The sequence below is a fragment of the Glycine max genome, chromosome 8, assembly GCF_000004515.6.
Source record: "Glycine max cultivar Williams 82 chromosome 8, Glycine_max_v4.0, whole genome shotgun sequence".
In the NCBI taxonomy this organism is placed as follows: domain Eukaryota; kingdom Viridiplantae; phylum Streptophyta; class Magnoliopsida; order Fabales; family Fabaceae; genus Glycine; species Glycine max.
Genome location: NC_038244.2, coordinates 21,833,203 through 21,846,863, shown reverse-complemented (window position 1 = coordinate 21,846,863; position 13,661 = coordinate 21,833,203). Strand labels below are relative to the sequence as shown.

Genomic DNA, 13,661 nt, shown 5'->3' with positions numbered 1-13,661 from the left:
TTATATATTAGCAATATTGATAATATTGTAATTGTAAATGTTGATTTTAATATTACACAATAATATTTATTGATTATTATTAATATTGATAATATTGAAAATATAAATTTTGATTATTAATTAACCTAAATTTTAATTACAGGTTATTCAATATTTAACACCAGCTGTGACGTAAGCACCGATGTTAAAATACATCTTTTTTACATCGTTTACGACTACAACACTGATGTAGAAGGTCTAATTTCTACATCGGTGGTCAGGACAGTACCAATGTAGAAGGTCTAATTTCAACTACGGTTATGACATCAGCAACGATATAGAAGACCTAATTTCTACATCAGTGGTCAGGACAACACCGATGTAAAAAACATTATATTTCTACAATGGTCAATTGAGGACCGATGTTGAAACTTTTAACTTTCAAAGACATCATATTCAAAAACGGTTGATCACCGATGATGAATATCATTTTCGACCAATGAAAAAGTGTGATTTCTAGCAGTGAAGTATAACAAATATTCCAAGCACATGGCAACGATCTACTTACATATGCTTAACTCACACCAATTAGCACTAGTAAAGCAAGTACAAAAATAAAAAAACCAAGCAAAAACTACTATATAGTGATATGAAATGCTATGGATCTCATAAAAAATTGAGCATGATTTCAAGGTTGGTCCTGCACATAAACAACCAAATTTAAAAACTCAATCCATTTCCCTCAATCATTTGGCATTTAGTTCCCATTGCAATTACTTTAACACCAGCTGAATCAAACCTTGCTTTTGGATTCTTTCAAGGCAGAAGCAAATTCCCAGCTTAGAACAAATCTTTCCGGTGTTTCATTTCCTCAAATCTTTCCGGTGTTTCATTTTCTCGGTTTCCCAACAATATATATGAGTAACCAGTGGAATGAAAAGGAGAAAATACAAAGTAAATGTTGAACCTCTAAATATTCCTGTACTATACCACTTTACTACATAGTCAATAGAAATTATGAGACACGAAATTGCTAGACTGGCTTAAGTAGTCATAAAGGAAAGCAAGAAAGCAAACATATTGTTTATGTCAACGGCTGGAGAAGTTATTGTTCTTCATCTTTACATATTTAATTTTTGTAGCATGGATGATTCATGAGTCCATCGATCCTTTGCACCCAACATATCTAATGATAAAAAACTGGAAGTTATATATCCCGGATCTAAAATCTGTGCGAGGAGCTTTATACATGAATTATTTCATGCCAAAGCAAATCTCGTGTAAGCTTTCAACTTGAAACATATTCCAAACGCCAAAAGGGGAAAACAATACAAACAAATCATCAACTTCTCACTTGACGCCCCGAAAACTCAAATGCCAAATCAATTCTTATTTTAAAGTAGTCAGAACACAATTTTATTTAATTTCTTTGTTCCATATCTATATCTTCATCATAGCAGCAAAGCAAGCTAAACAACATACTTCTACTTAATATAATTGGCATCAACAAGATTAGCAGTAATAAATGATCAGAAGTTTCCACAATTTCTTTATCAAATTCAAAGAACAAATGTTGCATCTTTCACAAGCATACACGCATTTCCAAATTCAAGAGGGCATAAGCTCCATGCAGCATAAAATGAAGATCCCACCAGAAACTGACACGGACATGCATTAATTTCAGGAAAACTGAACCATCCATTATACAAAAGGCACCGAACCAATGAAAATTTAAAGACAGAGACAAGGAAGAAAGAAAACAAAAGTAATGGGGTGAACCTGTTGAAGTGAAACAAGTACAAGACAGCAGAACCAAGAACAAAATGTTAGTAGGAATAGTTGCTTTTGGTAACAGAGAGAAGCCCATTTTTGTTGCTGCAAAATTTTTTAACACAACTTTTGTACAAGCACATCAAGCGCTGATTTTAAAAGTCAACAAAATTTTGTAGACCGATTTTCGTAGAATCACATCATTATATATATATATATATATACACACACACATACATATGTGCTAATTGTTATCCACAAATTATAAAACAAAACCAGATCCGGTTCATAAAAGTCAACAAGCATCTGCAGACTAACTTTTGTACAAGCTCATCAATGCATAGCATAGCTTTTGAAATCGATCGAAGTCATGCAGCGTATCATATTAATTTGAAACTGACAGCAAGATTCTGGTGAATAAGATCTCAAGTTCATCTGCGGATAATTCTGAAATAGGCTTCCTCATTGAGAAGTGTGAAATTAAAGTGTGTTACTTCATAATCAAACCTATGTTGTGGGGTTCATTATAGTGGTGGTGTTGTCCATGAATTAATAAAGGTGACTCCATCTTTGCCTAGTCTTTCTACATTTTATCATGCATTCATGTTATTCCTTGTATTAACTTGATCATGAACCGAAATGTTATACGCTTATTTCTCTAAAAAAAAATGTTTTTGAAATCAGATATGGCCAGTTCTACCTGTCTAATTGAAAATTCGTCTGGTGATTGGTTCAATTACTCTACAAAATTGGACCATTTTAGAATCGATGACCAATGCAAAAAACGTTTAAACCAGTATTCTTATAAAACATACTATAATTTAATCATTATATCTATTTACAATTTTTTATACCTTGATTTCTTATAATTTTATATTAACTTATCATTTTCTTTTTTATTCTAGATGTAAAGTTGTTATGAATTGATTTTACTAGGTTTTGACCAGTTTTGATTCTTCACCAATTCCTTGAACGATTTGGTAGTTAATTTATATATCAAACACAAAATCAATTCATCATTTCTGGGTCAAACCAGCAAAATTGATCTGGCATTTTATAACACAATTATTATAGAAAACACATCTAATGTGATTAAACAATGACATCATGCATGCAACTTGGCAGTTTCTTTCCCTTTGTTCCAATATTTTTATTTAGAAGTTATTTTAAAATTAAAGTTGAAAATTAAAAATGGAGTTTCATTTATGTATTATTCGTGTAGTTTTTATTTATTTAGATGTCTAATAAGAATTCATCCTACTCTTCGACAAAAATAGCTAAAAAATTAATTGGAAGTTAAAAGTTGAACAATTAATTTATTAAATTAGAAGTGTTTGATAATATTAATTACTGAAGGAGTCAAAAAGTGTAAAATGTAAAATGACAGAAATAAATATATTTGTATTCTACTATTTTATGTTACATTTTTTCATGTTAAGTATTATACTATTAATCTTATATTATTTCTTAAAATATTTTTAATCAAGTTTAAAATAATATAAGAAAATACATTTAAGTAGACATTATATTTTTATTATGTTATTTAGTGTAATAGTTAAAATAAATTATTTAATATAAAATTATTAAAAAATAATAGACAAAATATAATGTTTAAATAATAAATTAAATATTGTAAGTTGTACAATGATTAAAATAAATAATGTAAAATATAATAACCAAAATAAACCTATCATCTATCATTATCAATGTATTGATTTATAATGTTAAATTAATAAAATAAATTGTATAATCATTAAATTTGGAATGTAATATAAAAATATAATATAAAAAATAAAATAAACTAGAATAAACCAATGACCTATTATTCCATATTAAATAACAATAAAAATCTAATTTATTTAAAAAGGATAAATAAAGAATTTGATAAATACATTAAATATAAAAAAAGAAAAAAATACAAAAAATTTAAAACTAACATTTTAAAAAATATTCCTTTAAATATCATTTCAAAAAATATTAAAAACTAAAAAAAAACTTTACTTACCAAACAATCAAATGAGTTTTTCTATTAATAAAAAAACTAAATTTAATTACAGTGTCTCGCCAAACATAAGGCACATCATATGTTAATAAATAATGATGTGATGAAGGATTGAATTTTCATTGGATATTGAATTTAAAAAATTATATATATATATATATATATATATAAATTAAATTCATAAAAAAATATAGAAGTTATTTAGTACGATACTACTATTTTTTATTAATTAATTAGAGTAATGAGAGTTACAAAGGATGGAAATGAGCAAGTCAAGCCATGCTTTAGTAGGCTTGAGCTCGGTTTGAGTTTGACTCCTGTCATATACTTCTTTTTTTAAGGCTCGACTCGACCTACGAGCCTATTTAAAAGCTTGCTTAAAGACGTCTTTAACCAATTAATTGTTTTAAAACCTACTGAAATACCAACTAAAAAAAGAAACTTATAAAATTTCGTATAAGTAATTGATAAACAAAATCATATTGAATTCAAGTTATTAAAACACAAAGTATGTCAAAAGAAAATGAAAAAAGAGCAGAACGACTTAACAAACTTTTTTTATAGTTTAGCTTTGACCTTTTTATTTATTTATTTTTAGTTTGAGTTTCACCTTTATAACAAACAAAGCAAATCGAATCAAGATTTAAATAGACTGAGCCACCATAAATCCTTACAAGCGACTCGGTTCATTTCTATCCTTAGCCAACATAAAAATTATTAGGTTTATCAACAATTCTGATGACAACTTTGACTGCTTCGAGTAATTCAGGATTTGAAATGCTGTTAATCCTTAGCTATAAAATAAATTATATTAAAAAAAATACATGTTTTGTATGTATTCAATGTCCCCCACAGATATTATTAGTCACGACTTCTGTTAGTATTACTTCTTATCAATAAGATGCTCAAAAGAAAATTATTGGGTTTGGGTTGGTCGACGGAGAAAAGAAGAGAATAGAGAATGGTCAAAGTAAAAATAAAATGAAGGAATTAAAAATGGAAGGCGTGCTTCTCCCACAACTCCGCGTACGCGCAGCCTTTTCACCAAATTGTCGACCAACCATCTTCGTTATTTGCAAATTTCGTTTCCTTTGAATTACAATTTACAAGACAAGGAAGGCAGCCTCGGATGTTGTTGTTGTCGTCGTCGTGTTCTTAGGTTTTGTTCTGAGACGCAGTTTTTCATTCTTCTAATGGCCCAGTCCTTCGGTCAGACCGAGATCAACTGGGACAAGTATTCTTTCTTCTTCTTTTCCTTTTTTTATTTATTTTCTGAACGCTGCTGTTGATTTATCATTTTTGTTCTTGTTTGCTGTATTTCGACATACCCGTCATTCGAAAATCATAAATTGGTATACCATGGCCTCTAAAGTTTTGTTTTTTTTTGAATAATTTTATTGGGGGTGGGGGAGTTATGGCTTCTGGTTTGTTTGTATTTTGTGAATCGAAAAAGGGTAAGCTAATTTCCTTCAAAAGAAAAAGGATAAAAAAGAAGCTTGTGAAGTTCCCGATTTGATGGGAACTACTAAACAGTGAAAGATTATTTGTTAATAACTGCATATGTGAAATCATTGTGTTGCATTCTTTACTTGTCTGCAACAGGTTATCTTTATATTCATATAGTGATTTACTCGATAAGACGACAATTTTGAGTTCATATATAAAAGATTCAAGATAATTGCATTATACTGCTTGAATTAATGAATTGATTCCATTTTCCTATTAGGAAAGTTCTGTATGATTCTAGATATGCCCTTTGTAAATTTGTGTGCTCTGTCTGTGGATGCTGATTCTTCATGAAGATTGTGGCCTTCTGCCGTCTTGGCCTTGCTTTGGTTTATTAATAGCATATCTTACAGATATTGTGACCTTTCTGAGCTCATGGTATTATAATGAACTTTCCATCTACAAGCTTTTATCCTAATGAAATTCTCCCAATCCTGCAGGCTAGATAAAACTAGATTCTATGTCGTAGGAGCTGGACTCTTTACAGGTGTTTCGGTGGCACTTTATCCCGTTTCTGTTGTGAAAACTAGGCTGCAGGTTGCCACAAAGGATGCTGTAGAGAGAAATGTGTTTTCTGTTGCAAAAGGACTACTTAAAACAGACGGCATCCCTGGTTTGTATAGAGGGTTTGGCACAGTTATCACTGGTGCAATTCCTGCCAGAATCATATTCCTCTCCACTCTAGAGACCACAAAGGTGACTGCCTTCAGAATGCTTGAGCCATTTAGACTATCTGAAACTTCTCAGGCTGCCATTGCAAATGGAGTTGCAGGCATGACATCATCGCTTTTTGCTCAATCTGTGTTTGTACCAATTGATGTGGTATGATAATCTAATTCATGTAACCTTGTGAATGACAGCATGTGTTTTTATCCTTGAACTTCAATATACATCATTTTGGACTGACAACCATATTAATATACTATATACATATGGATATGAATAATATGATGATACATTCAAATGCATTTTCTCTGCTTTTAAAACATGCTCTTTAGGCAGATCAACTATCTATTTCTCATGTTTGCACATTTGGAACATGGGAGTTTGTTTACTGATTTTCTATCATATCTGATACAATTCAAAACAGGTTTTTTATTGTTCTCATTTTTGTTTATGATTTTAAAAGTAATATTAAGTGTTTATTTTTAAATGCTTCCTATTGTTTTTTAATCAAATTATCAATTGAGAGCTAATACTTCTAAATTTTAGTTAGGGCTTACACTGTGGGACACATAAAATGCAATAGTTGGTTTTTAAAGCTCATAAAAATTTATTTAAATGAAGGATAGAAAGTGAGGTTTTGCAGTGGTGTGTTTAGTCTTCATACCAATGGTGTATTATGTTGGGTCATGATCCAAGATCATGAAATAGCAAATTTTTTTAGTTTATTTGTGCTATAAGTCTTTTGTCTCTGTGAAGGGGTTCTACTGATAATTATGAAAAAGTTAATTTTTATTTTTGTTGTGCCTTTTTTTGTTGCGGTAAGAAAATTCCTTATCCTGTTAATTGGTGGTCTGATTTCTTTTCTTGATATATTTTTTTTTCTTTTACCTCAATATGGATAATTCTAATATCTAATTCACATTGAATGATATTCAGGTCAGCCAAAAGTTGATGGTGCAAGGATACTCAGGCCATTCCCAATATAGTGGGGGTCTGGATGTTGTTCGCAAGGTTTTAAGGACTGACGGCATCCGGGGATTGTATCGAGGGTTTGGTCTGTCTGTTATTACTTATGCACCTGCCAGTGCAGTATGGTGGGCAAGTTATGGTTCAAGCCAACGCTTCATTTGGAGGTAAGATATGGTAATACTTGTATTTTATGTCTTAATTTGATCATTGTTGCATTACCTTTAAGTTATTTTTATATTATATCAATTGTCTCTGATTAGTATGAGTGTGTTGATAGTGTTCATAAATCTTCTTAATCATTAATCAGGTTAGTCTTTATTAGAATGCATGGTATCTTCTATACAATTGTTAATTTTTATGATGTATACATGAGTTTCAAACATAGATTATGGGTATGTGTTCCATCTAAGTTAGAGATTATGGATGCCTGTTGTGTTCCAAGGACATGGAAAAACTGCAAAAAAGCATTCACAGTGCATTGCTTAAATCTGATTTTTTTTTAAAGTTTAATGTTTTCTTGGACAGATTAATATAACAGATTGATCTCTAAGCATGGAATTATGTATGATGCTGTAACTGCATCTGCATGCTGGCAGTGGATTATATTAAGTTGGGAGAGCTATAATTTCTTCTTGACTGAGAAACCATGCTGAAAGAATAAACTGAATTTGCAGTAAACTAGTGATTTCAATTTTTTTATGGTGGTGAATTTTGTAATAATAGGATAATTCACTTTTAGTACATGTGCTTGCTGTTATTTTTATTTCTATGTTATCATGCAAACCCAATATTAAAAACAATTAGCACATGGTTGCATGAACAGATTCCTGGATCATGGTGCCAAATATGATGAAGTCGCACCTAGTATGCAGAAAATTATGTTAGTTCAGGCTACTGGAGGGATTATTGCTGGTGCAACTTCATCCTGCATTACAACCCCATTGGATACCATCAAGACACGATTACAGGTTTGCATAATCTCATTGATCAGGTTTATTTCTTTTGTTTAGTTTATTGTTCTGTGATCACTACAACTGCAGAGTGAGGTTTTTTCTCCTTCTTGTATAGTTCTGTTCATGAATCTTGTCTCAACTCTTATCATCTTCTTCTCTTTCTGTGCATTTTCTTGCTATAATATAAACCGATGATCTTAGAATGTAAAGATGAAGAGATAAAATAATGCATACTTGTTGCTTGAGTAATATACAAAATTAGTTCAATGAACTGTTGTGGTGATGGTGGATTGCACCCTCATTCTCCAAAAGAAGACTAAAAGGAGAAAAGAATAAAAATAACATATTTAGCATAGCACATTTTCATTTTACCTGCTTAATTTTTAATATTTATTATTCTGATTACTACCTATTGAAGTTTTTCTGACTGGGTAGTTCTACACTCCAGGTAATGGGACATGAAAATAGAAGTTCTATAAAACAAGTTGCCAAAGATTTAATCAATGAAGATGGTTGGAGAGGCTTTTATAGAGGGTTTGGTCCAAGATTTTTTAGCATGTCAGCATGGGGCACTTCAATGATATTGACTTATGAGTATCTGAGTGAGAACTCTTCCTCTCTAATTACATTTTCTTTATGTGTATGTGCACTTGTTTTTATATTCCTTATGATCTACATTTTCCAGTAGAGCCTTTCTTGGTCTTCCTTTTATGTGGCCAAAGGTTTGGTCATCACATTTCTTACTATATATGCAAATTAATAACAACTTTGGCTTTTATTAGTTATCTCGTGTATGTGTTCTTGACAAGAAGCTATCTGTAATAAATTTCTCTAACAAAGGGGAATGATACTTTACATAGTTCTATTTGTTGGAATATTCTTTTAAGTTCATTGTGCAAGCTCATTGCCATGTCATCCCTGTTGATCTTGTACAAAATAGTCCACAAATTATTTTGGGCATCTGATTGCATGCATTTTTTTTCTTTTGATTTCCTTTTTCAAGTTTATTTTATTTGCATATTTGTTTAATAACATTTATGCTGGTGCTTCTATTCTTATGTTATTGGTTATTGAGTTTGGAATAAATATGCTAAACTATGAATCCTCATTTATCATTGCACTTGCTTTCTGTGTACATATAGCTAACCTAAAAGCATTTCAACTTTTTCTTTGTGTAGAACGTGTATGCTCAAAAGATGAATAGATGCAATTAGTCTGAAAGCTTGTATTTAACTGATCGATTTACCACGATTAGGATGATGATGTTGGGTTTGCACCTTTAGCATTGGAGTTGCTGTTCAACATTTATCACTCTGACTCAAGGGTTAAACTTTTAGCAGTACAGCTATGCTGACAGATTATATGAAAACACTCGGCTGGATATGAATATGGCAGACTTCCTTCTAGAAAATAAATTGCATCATTATTTTTTTATAATTCTATTGGATTTGGCGCATTCTTTTGTAGCATTGCTATGGATACTGTATTATCATGTAAGGGAAGGGAATAGATTGCTATTAAATGCATTGTAAAGAGATGTGAAGAATAAATTTGAAATTCTAAATCTTATCTCTTTTGTTCCAAAAAGGGAAAGTTATTGCAGATATTTTTGTTTACATATTGTTAAATTTTACATTTCTCAAATGATAATAATTTTATTATATTATTAGCATGCAATGAGGATAGCTCTACAATAGCTGAGATACTATTTGTGGACTTATTTTTCATGAGAATATAACTAAGAAACAAGCTATCAATGCAATGGTATATTACTATAACACAGGAATTTTCCAACAAGACAAAAAAGCAATAGAGGAACAAATGATGAGCACATTGATAGAAAAACGAAGGTAAACAAGATCCGTGGTAGGTTAACCAACAAGTGGTCGATGATGTAAGGAAGAAAATAATACCAATACCAATATGACATGCATCTATCAAATTAATAGGCTTATCTAGTTGAGATTGAACAACGTTACTAGATAATCGGATATAACGACCTCTAGTGTTCCTGTCATTTAGTATTGAGAGTTCATGAGGAGCAACAACGTCCATATCTATAAGTTGCTCTTCCAATATAGCATTGAATTTCTTCATTTGAAAGGCACTTAATGCTAGCCCAACTTCAATGCCACCACGTTCTTGTTCCCTAGAATCAGAAAGCCACATAGCTCCTGCATCATCAGCATGAAGTATTTCACTCATGTTGGGCCTTCCCCACCCAAAGTCAGTCTCATACGCATTCAGCTTTGGTGACCCTGCAATTATCATCACATTTTGCGACCTTCTCCCCAGCTCCCTCCTACGATGACCCGAAACTATCCATTCAAAACCTTTCAAAGGATCACCCCAGACCTCTAACTTCCCCTCCAATAGCACTCTGCCTCCAAAATACCATTTTTCTCCCACCAACTTTTCCCTCTGAAGTTCCACGTGGCAAATAGTTAAGCAATTTCCAAAGTACGTGGATGGAACTGAAAGCTCGGAACGGTTTCGACAATCAGCTAGGAAATTCAAGCAGTAACAGTCATCATCCTTGGGATCAGTTACATCAGTACTATCAAGGTCTTTTGATTTTACCTTACATACCCAAATCAAAGAACATGTCACCACAAAGGTTGACAAGTGTAATGCCTCGAGACCAATGCTTTCACATTTAATACCAACCCATTTCTTTAGCTGTTCAACTTGGTCACAACTTAGAATAATTCTGTGACGCACCATGTCGCTGTCGCAAGGAGCGTCATAAATGGGGCACGAGGGTTCCATTGTTCTTGGTGGTGAATTCCATAGTTCCTCCAAGAAAATGGACCTAAGCCCATTTGAGTCTTCAACCGTGTCTCTGTCAGACGGGTGTTGAAAAGAACTGAATTGAATCAATAGAATCAAACTACTATAAAAGGAACCTTTTTTTTTTCATATAAAATTGAACCAAACTGTTTTTATACTAAATGTAAACTGTTTGAACTTTGAATAGCTCAATCAGTTAAGCCGTATACAGATTATGTTTTCGATTCTTACTAATAAAAAAAATATTTTTTTTGTGTATCAATCCATAGAAATAGTTCAATTCAATTTGAACATAGTCCGGTTCAATTTAAAGTACCGTTCAGTTTGAATTTGAGAAAATTGTTTCTGAACCAAAAAAGCAATTAAGTTCAGCTTGAGTAAACTGTTTCTAGTTCAGTAATTAGGATAAACTGTTTTCCAGTTCAGTTGTTTTTTTTTTTGTTTTTTTTGCTGAACTGATCAATGAACCCTTGCCTATTAAGCATTTAAGGATGCTATTCACGTATTAATTATATTCTTAGTTAATTACCTTTTATGATATTTTTTTAAAAATAAATCTAATTTATTAATATCATTAAAGTGTTTATTTAAAATTGAGGAATAGGGGAATAAATAAGAGACCTTGTTAAAATTGAATTTATCTGTTCTTTAACTAAAAAAAAATTATTGGCAACTTAGCTGTTAAAACTATAGCTAAAAAGGAGGCAAGTCATAAGGTAAAACAAAAAATAAACATTAAAAATATAATGAAGTTCAAGTGCAAATTGAATTACTCAACTGCATCGTTGAAGTTTATGCATATGTATATTTTTTTAATAGACGCTGCCTCTTATTTATTCCCCTATTTGTTTCTTATATCAATATACAATAATTGCCGTGTGGTGTTTGTTCTTGTCTAGCTCTGGAATCATACCCAAGTTGAACTCCATACATAATCCATGGCTGACACAGTGACAGTGAAGGTGATAGAACAGTGTGAAGTGGGTCCTCCACCAGGTACGGTTCCTTCAACCTCCATCCCTCTCACTTTCTACGACCTTCCATGGTTATGTTGCCCTCCACTCAAACGTATTTTCTTCTTCAACTTCCCTTATTCTTCTCAACACTTCCTCCAAACTCTCCTTCCATCTCTCAAGCACTCTCTCTCCCTCACTCTCCAACACTTCTTCCCTTTCTCTTCCAACCTCGTCTTCCCTCCAAAGCCAAACCCCCCTCACATCCTCCACACACAAGCAGATTCCATCTCCTTCACCGTAGCAGAGTCCTCAGCAGATTTCACCACCCTTGTCTCTGATTCCCCGAAACATGTCACACTTTTGCACCCTTTTGTTCCCGTGTTGCCTCCTCCTCGTACCTTGCATGATGGAACTTTTCTTATCCCTCTCATGGCCATTCAGGTCACTGTTATATCCCATTTTGGCTTCACCATATGTATCACTTTCAGACATGTGGCTGCGGATGGGAGAGCTTTTCATCACTTCATGAAATTCTGGGCCTCTGTTTGTAAGTCCAAAGGAGACTTAGGTTTGGCTTCCCTTGCTCTGCCCTTGCACAATAGGGACATCATTCAAGACCCAAAAGGCCTTAAGCTCGTTTTCTTAGAAGAATTGTGGAATTTGTTACCGGAAAATGTAGAGTCCAAGGGTGAAATACGTGATGTTCCTAGTGACATCGTGCGTCATACGTTTGTCTTGAGCCATGACCATGTTGAGAAACTCAAGAAATGGGTTACTATTAAATGCAAAAGCCATGGTCTAGAAATACCACACTTAACAACATTTGTGGTAACATGTTCTTTGATTTGGGTTTGTAAGGTGAAATCTGAAGAGGCTGAAGTTGGTACAATACTTCCCAATAATGATGAGTCCTACATCTTGGCCTTTATGGCAGATTGTCGTAATCGTCCCGAATGTTCAATTCCATTGGAATATTTTGGAAATTGTTTGGTTTGTGGAAATGCTGAAGTCAAGAGGGGCAAGCTTGTTGGAGAAAATGGTGTTGTGGAGGCAGCCCTTGCTATTGGAAGTGAAGTTAGACATTTGCAACGCGAAACTTTTGAAGGGGCTCAAACATTGATGTCAAATTTTACTGAATTCGCCACGGTGGGGAAGCATATGACAATACTTGCAGGCTCACCAAAGCTTGAAGTGTATCAAACTGACTTTGGGTGGGGAAAACCCAAGAGGAGTGAAGTAGTTCATGTAGATAATTCAGGAACAATCTCCCTTTCTGACTGTAGAGACAAAGAAGGTCGAATTGAAGTTGGGTTAGCACTGCAAAAGATTCAAATGAATCAATTCAGTACCATTTTGGAAGAGCACCTCACAGAAATTGGAGTTCTTGACTGAAAATCTCCACTCACAGAAATTGGTTGCACAATGCACACTTGCACAGTTCAACTCCTACCAACCGTACGCGTAGAATGATAATGATATTAACTGTTACATATACATGGTATGTGGGTGGAAAGAAAATTTAAATTTCATCTGTGTCCTTCTTTTCAATGTTAAGAAATGTTCTTGTAATGAGAAAAAGTTTGATTGTATCTTAATTGTACTTTTAGTTTCGAGATTACTAACTATATTGATAGTGATTTATTTTCATAAATTACTGTAATAATTAGCTTTCCTAGTCACAGTAAGTAATGACCCTAAGAAAGTTTTATTCTGATAATTAACATATCATCATAATTTTCTTCATCATGTTCTCTGATTGATAGCTCGTTCAAAAGGCCCTTTGAAGTGGCGGAATCAACACCAAAAGTTTTAATTTGAAACTACGTGATCATAGCTAGATAGAGGCAAGCACTACTAGAAAATATAGATTTAATACATCGCTAGGTTAACATCGATTTTTGACAAAACCGATGTTAACATAAACACGATGGCATAATTGTAAATAATGTGTACTCATTCATATTGGTTTTCGGAAAAAACGATGTTAATGTATGATAAGTTAACATCGGTTTTTTTTCTTCCAGAAAATCAATGTTAACGTTAACATCACTTGTTTAACATCAGTTTATC

General features: G+C 32.7%; 3 protein-coding genes across 4 annotated transcripts; 2 read left to right on the top strand and 1 right to left on the bottom strand.

Moving 5' to 3' along the window:
* Window positions 1-4,614: 4,614 nt before the first annotated feature.
* On the top strand, window positions 4,615-9,447 carry LOC100781796 (solute carrier family 25 member 44). Of its 2 annotated transcripts, none has more exons than XM_003531821.5 (6): window positions 4,615-4,985; window positions 5,698-6,079; window positions 6,860-7,056; window positions 7,716-7,860; window positions 8,294-8,447; window positions 9,024-9,447. In XM_003531821.5, the coding sequence occupies exons 1-6, from the start codon at window positions 4,945-4,947 to the stop codon at window positions 9,047-9,049; spliced, it is 945 nt and encodes a 314-aa protein (XP_003531869.1). In that variant the 5' UTR covers window positions 4,615-4,944; the 3' UTR covers window positions 9,050-9,447. The 2 variants fall into 2 exon arrangements, with proteins under 2 accessions (XP_003531869.1, XP_006585804.1); XM_006585741.2 differs by having other exon boundaries at window positions 4,649-4,985; window positions 9,101-9,447.
* Window positions 9,448-9,569: 122 nt separating this feature from the next.
* LOC100817757 (coumaroyl-CoA:anthocyanidin 3-O-glucoside-6''-O-coumaroyltransferase 1-like) lies at window positions 9,570-10,614 on the bottom strand. The gene is made up of 2 exons (XM_006586391.1): window positions 9,759-10,614; window positions 9,570-9,595 (listed from the first exon to the last, which is right to left on the bottom strand). Exons 1-2 carry the CDS (start codon window positions 10,612-10,614, stop codon window positions 9,570-9,572), a joined length of 882 nt encoding a protein of 293 aa, XP_006586454.1.
* Window positions 10,615-11,483: 869 nt separating this feature from the next.
* On the top strand, window positions 11,484-13,209 carry LOC100782335 (coumaroyl-CoA:anthocyanidin 3-O-glucoside-6''-O-coumaroyltransferase 1). Its single transcript, XM_003531822.5, has one exon. It carries the CDS (start codon window positions 11,574-11,576, stop codon window positions 12,981-12,983), a length of 1,410 nt encoding a protein of 469 aa, XP_003531870.1. The 5' UTR covers window positions 11,484-11,573; the 3' UTR covers window positions 12,984-13,209.
* The last annotated feature ends 452 nt before the right edge of the window (window positions 13,210-13,661 follow it).